At 36.5% G+C, this 6,870-nt stretch overlaps 1 protein-coding gene across 2 annotated transcripts in view; it reads left to right on the top strand.

Annotated features, from left to right (window-relative positions):
• LRRC8B (leucine rich repeat containing 8 VRAC subunit B) overlaps positions 1-2,493 on the top strand; it is a 31,105-nt gene extending 28,612 nt beyond the window's left edge. For both annotated transcript variants that reach the window (XM_075182407.1, XM_075182408.1), the window contains one exon: positions 574-2,493. In XM_075182407.1, coding sequence (XP_075038508.1) covers positions 574-840 — 267 coding nt within the window. In that variant the 3' untranslated portion in view covers positions 841-2,493. The remainder of the gene's footprint in view (positions 1-573) is intronic.
• Positions 2,494-6,870: the final 4,377 nt, after the last annotated feature.

The raw sequence follows: 6,870 nt of genomic DNA, 5'->3' as shown, positions 1-6,870 counted from the left end.
TGCACCTTGGCAAAACGATGTTGCATTGGAGGGGGAGGTAAATTTTAAAATGTGATGGCAGATTTATAGTTGGGGAAGGGCATGTCCTAGTTCAACTTCAAATGTCAGTGTAAAAATAAAGCTAATACAGAAGTGGAAGTTGCTCAATTAATTTATAGGCTCATAGCAGGTGTTTGAAATGGTGGGGTTATCCTAAAAAGAAGAAACACACCAAGAATTCCCCCAGCACACTGCTATATCCAGCAAAAGACTTGCCATTTCTACTGTAGAGAAAAATGCAAAACTCTTAATTGCACACAGTTGCAAATGTATGTTAAAGCCACCCGCCACTTAACGGCGCTTTTGCTAATAGGGTGGTCCTAAAATAAAGCTATCAAGTACTTGTGTCCTACATGAAAAAACAGCCAGTACTTTCCTTATGTGCAAAATAATAAACTAATTTACACCCCTTGAATTGTAACATGGTTTTGTCCAGGAGAAAACTTACTAATTTTTTTTTGCCTTGCTTTCCTTAATGAATCAGGCTCATTATGTCTGGGTCATAACTAACCTCGTTGTCTCTTTCCATTACAGATTGAGATGTTACCAGATGGGCTGTTTAAATGCAGCAAACTACAGTGTTTACTTCTGGGAAAAAACAGCCTGACCAGCCTCTCCCCACAAGTCGGGGAATTGATGAACCTTATTAAGATAGAGCTGGTTGGAAACCAAATTGAATCGCTGCCTCCTGAGCTTGAGTCCTGTCAGTCTCTAAAGCCAGGCTGCATCATTGTAGAGAACAGTGTGCTGCATACACTCCCGTCATATGCAAAAGAGAATCAGAAATCTTCTCATAGATAGGAAATGCACAACTTTCCCTAGTAGATTTCAAATCCTTTTTTTTTTATTTTATTGCTATATTGATGCCAAAAACTAATACAAGCCATTATATTACACTAAGCACAGCTAATAGTGTGACTTTTAACACAAACAGCGTATAAGACCACTATAACTCAGCGCTTTCCAGGATGTGGTAAGGAGAAGATATGGCAGTTCTGTTTCTACAGGTTGTCAAGTAACAGAGCTGAAGCAGTGATGAAAGACTAAACTGTTGCTGATGACCTGTCACAAAAAAAGTGTAAAAGGGAAAAAAAAAAGACACAATCCAGTTAGTATTTTTGTTGAAGTATTCAACAATTTGGACAAAATGTAATGTCACACTGACACACTTTGAACCCTGGATCTTGGATAGAACCAGGGTCTGGTCAGTGGCATGTAAAAGTCACAAACAATGAAGTGTGCTAAACTACTGTGACAGCAAAGTTTGTTGGTGTGTGTGTGTGTGTGTGTGTGTATTTTGTGTGTCTTTGTACTTACCTTAGAAATGTGTAACAATTTACAGCTTCAGTAGCTGATTTCTTACTCCACAAAGTCTTGGTGAGCAGTGTCTGCCCTCTAGTTGGTGAGTGGAAAGTACTATTTAACAGCATAGCTGCAAGTCAACAATTCTGATTTAAACCATAAACATTGTAAATTAGAAGAAACAGGTTTTCTACTTGAACTTATTGACGTAATTTCAGCTTTTCTTAAATCTTGACGTTAATACTGTGCACAATAAGAAACAAAGTGGAATTCCAATAGGCAGCATAAGGAGAGTACTATTTAGCTAATGAATGGTTGCCATGTCTACTTTAGCTGACCAATCTAGTCACATGGTCTGACTGTCAATCAACCAATGTGGGTTCAATTTGCGCACCCACTTTGGTGACCCAATTGGACAGATCAGGTCGCTCAGGTCCTCCAGCTGAGTAATTGTATCACAATGGCACATTTAGTGTAGATGGCAGTAAACACACATGCATCATGGTAATAAAACAATCTGATATTTCACCAGTCCTGATCAAAATCGGGGATTGATCGCGATCAGACGTTGATTGCTTGTTGCTTTGGGACCAACCAAACATTTGATCAAATTGCTGTGTTTATTGGTAGATTTATACTTTAACTGGAATTAAGAGAACCCTACTTGGCCTAGGTAGGGGGACGTTTCATAGTTATAACCTTTACTATCATTCTTCATTCAAGAGGACAAGAATATGCCAAACTAATCAATATCCGTATAGGATTTACTCTAAACTCATCTGACAAAGCAAATAAATTATATTTTAATGAAAGTAGAATATGAATTCTTTATCCCTATAAGATTTTCCATGGTTTACTCAGAGGTGTGCGGCAAGAGATTATAAACCAGCATTTTTGGTGCATTCCTGTGAGTGACCCAAGCTGTGTCACATAAAAATGTTTTTAAATTGTTAATACTATAAAATGACCTACAAATGCCCCTTTATTACTATTTATAGTCAGCCTGAACGTTTCTCACATATTCAATTTCATAGTCATTCAAAAGTTCCTTCTCTCTAATCTCACAATGTAGGAAGTACCCATTATAAATGTTTTGCATCTTTACTAATCCATAGTATTGTAATAATTTATTAAAACATATATGTTGCCAAACTGTCAGAACTCTGATTTATTAAAGATTGTTAAGTTTTAATAATTAACTATAATGTAGATTTTTCATCCACAAGCGTAGCCTTAGCAACAAAGTATGACAATATTCACTGCCATACATTGTCAGATGTGTTGGGCTTGTATGTCCATGCAGGACTTATTTTTAAGGTTTGTCAGTGATAACAGAATTATAAGTGACTTAGAGTATGTGAGGTTTGTAGATTGCACTTATGCATTAGCCGGTAGAAGAGAAATCGCAGAAGATTATTTAACAAAGGAAATCTATTACAAAATTGAAAAACAAATACTTTATTATAGCAAATAATACATGTTTGAATTTGGTCATTTAATATCATGGAAAAAATATATATCAAAAGATATGCCAAACTTTGATTACAAAATGTTATATATTGCACACATGAAACTGTGCTTTGAATTTCGACAAGCAACCTGATGGTGTTTCGAATACAGATGTTAGATTTTATACAATTACAGACACATAAAGAACGTGTCTCATATAAGAGTTAAAAAAAAAATTGAGTTTATTTTTTCATATGTGTTATAATATACAATGACCACTTTCAAAAAAATTAATTTTGCAAACATATAGTAATATTTCAATTTTGTGATAATACTTATGTACTCTGAAGAGTAGGACTGTTAATTTCTCAGGGTAGACATGTTACAGATTAGATAAGGTAGTAAGGGACATATTGTATGTCTACGCTGTTTAATCCTTTGCATGCCATTAGTTTATTTGGTCATTGTCGTAAATCCTGTCCGCATACACCGAGCAAGCAATTACAGCTAAGTAAGAGAGCCAGCTTGCGTGTAGGATTCGATCCATCTGGACACCTCCATGTGTCCAGGAAACAAGTACATAGAAATTGCTATACCGCAAGCTTCATAGTAGCCCATGGTTACCATAGGTAGCTGTGTGAAGTGGATCACCGAAAATTACCTGGCAAAGACGGAGGCTCTGGATCTAGCAACAAATAGACTGCGTCTCTTTCACAGCTCCCCCAGTATTAGAGCAAGTGTTTACATGCTCTAACATAGGCTTGGATGTGGTGTTGGTGACACCAAAACCTCTGCTACACCATATATATGGGGGTATGTATGTGTGTATACAGATCTTATTATAATATACACACTTTACTTTGGTAGAGGAAACATTTTTAGCAACTAGTTTTTTGCCAAATCTGGATAAAGTAATGGGTCCTCATGAGGTAGATACACATTTCTCATGGGATCCTGGAAGCCAAAGCCTTAAATCATTTGTAAGGACAGCCATTACTTTTACAAATAGTTAATCTTATTAAAGTAGACTACAAAATCTAAATATAAATACTGGACCTCGGAGCTTGCCAATTTACGTAAACGGTATAGCTAACTTTCATAGATATTATAAATGTTTAAAGTTAATGTAGCGGTGCACTACACAGCCCAGTCTAATGCCTCTGCATGGAGATTCACGGCCTCATTTACAGATGGGAGTAAATCCACATAGAATGTACAATTTTGCACTAAAACCATGTTGCGCTGCAGGAGGGGTCAAATTTAAAATGTGTGGACAGATTTAGCGTTGGAAGGGAGTGGGTACTAGCTCATCTCTAAATCGAAGTGCGGAAATAAAGTTGTCTAGTGTCTAAATCCAAAAGCAAGCAGTATATTCCCTGCATGCATTTGTATCTCTTAGATCACAACATGGTTTGTCCAGGTGCAAATTTGCACCCCTTCGATTCTAAATGAGGTCCTCAGTGACTTGTAGAACCTTATACCAGACCAATGATGCAAGTACCATCTCTTTGTTGCCAAGTACATAATTCCTAAGTATCACATGTACTGTTTAACCACAAATGATGTCACATTCCAGCTATTTTTACTATGCAGTTGTTTCCTTGCCTCCTATAATGGTTGGAACCTTTTGCACTGCTGTGTTTTAAAGCTAACACAATCTCGCATGGTTTAAGTCAACATGTAGTGTATTTGCATATCTGATTTTTACATATTTTTTTTATACATGTAAAGTGATGTAGTAACAGCTTGTAAGGTATCCAAAACATCCACAGAAATTGCGTTTTGCTAAATCATTTGTGACTTCATTTTTTTTATATTTTGATAGTTCATGCAACTTTACAGAACATTCATTAATGTGCTAGAAAAGAAGTGCAAACGTTGCTGTATACAACCTGTGACATCTTTATAATTGTAGATATGCCGGGTTTTTTTTCCTTTTGTGGACATGTATTTTTTATGCTGAACTTGTGACATATTTAACAAACCTGTGATATTTCTCAACATTTTTGTGTTATTTTCAAGCCCTAAAAATGTGCACAATTAATAACCGTATAGAGCTGATGTTTCAACATTTCTTTATATGAGCAGTGAGTCCTGCAGGTTTGAAAAAAAAGATTTGTTGCATATAGCAACCAGTCATATTCTAGCTGTCATTTATTTAGTACATTCTACAAAATGACAGCTAGAAACTGATTGGTTGCTATAGGCAACATCTCCATTTTTTCAAACCCGCAGTTTAGTAAATCTTCCCCTTGGTGTTTTCACAATACATTGTCTGTAAGTATACTCTGAAAATTCAGCATACAATATGTATAGCAAGTGTGTGTGTGTGTGTGTGTGTGTGTGTGTGTGTAAAATACATATGTGGCATACAGTGGTCGTGAAGAATATTTGCCCACTTCACATTATTACAGTTTATTTTCTTACATCATGAAATCAAATAGATTTTTGGGGGAATTCTTAGCACCTATCAACACAAAATTTGTAATGTTAAATTAAAATTTAGTCATAACAAAACAATGGACAATAACTGATTAGCTAAAGTTTTCTGCCAACAAGGGAGTGAACACTTCTGTACAGTTACAGCAGTGAGTCTGTTTGGGTTGCTCTCTACCAGCTATGTAGTTATGGATACTGTAGTTTTCATTCTTTGCAATATTGCCTGCGTTCCATCAGGTTGAATGGGAACTGTTGATGAGCAATCTCATTTTCAAATCATTCCACAGGTTATGTTGCTGTCCCTTGGAGAGTTTCTCCCATCTCTTTTATGGAAGACAGTAAGTCTGTCAGAGTTGCCATAGCCTCTTGGTGGCCTCCCTAACTAGTGCCCTTCTTGCAACAGATTCTCTTTTTGTAGGGGTTGGTCTGTCTTAGGCGAGTTGGGCCATAGTCTTTACATTTCTTTATGATGGATTATATCCTTCCCCTGATTGGTGCTTTTTGGATTTGCTTTGAATGTACTATGATCTTCATGATGAAGCTCTTTTATGGAAATGCGCTAACCAACTGTTGGGACTTTAATTTTACAAAGGTGAACTCCAGTTAATTATGTGACCTTTTATGACAACTAAGACACCCATGTTTATTGTGGTTATCTTTGCAAAAGGAGTTAATACTTGTAATGTAATTATTCTCTGTGTTTTGCTTGTAATTAAAGAAAAAGATTTACCACTGTCTGTTTTTAGTTAGCATTAAGGTGTAGTGGTAAGAATTCTCAAATAAATCCGTATTGATTCTATGATGTAAAAAAATAGGAACATGGTTGGATTCTTTTTAAAGATTGGATGTATATCTATGTTTGTGTGTATAATACAAATATATATTTATAAATCGGGTATCTACAACTTCAAGGATCTTATAGTTCCATTTCCATTACAATTTTTGTGTTTTATTCTTGCAATGATGTGAATATAAAACTGGCTTGTGAAGGTGTCTGTGGGATATGTATGCATTTCTTATTGGTTGATGCCAGTGAAAATCAACGAAAAAAAGAAATCTAACTATAATGCTACGGGCAGCAAATGATATTTCAGAATGGCCTGCAACGTGGGTATATTATTAACATTTATTTATATAGCGCCACTAATTCCGCAGCGCTCTACAGGGAACTCACTCACATCAGTCCCTGCCCCATTGGGGCTTACAGTCTAAGTTCCATAACACACACACACACACAGACTAGGGTCAATTTGTTAGCAGCCAATAACCTACCAGTATGTTTTTGGAGTGTGGGAGGAAACCGGAGCACCCGGAGGAAACCCACGTGAACACGAGGAGAACATACAAACTCCACACAGATCAGGCCATGGTTGGGAATTGAACTCATGACCCCAGTGCTGTAAGGCAGAATTGCTAACCACTTAGCCACCGTATATTAAGAGTAATTGGTGGCAAACCAAGACCGTATTTCCTAATACAGAAGGGGGCATAGTCTATCAAACAGTGGATATGACTAAGTGGAAATGTAATCTATAGTCCCCACATATGTGGAGCAAAAGGACACCTGTCCTGCAGTAACATATATCTTAAAAGTGTATTCAAATACAGACAAAGTTAATTATAGTAAAGACTATGATGCAG

The sequence above is a fragment of the Mixophyes fleayi genome, chromosome 8 (assembly GCF_038048845.1).
Source record: "Mixophyes fleayi isolate aMixFle1 chromosome 8, aMixFle1.hap1, whole genome shotgun sequence".
In the NCBI taxonomy this organism is placed as follows: Eukaryota; Metazoa; Chordata; class Amphibia; order Anura; family Limnodynastidae; genus Mixophyes; species Mixophyes fleayi.
The sequence above is the reverse complement of the archived record's forward strand: the minus strand, read 5'-3'. Positions and strand labels throughout refer to the sequence as shown.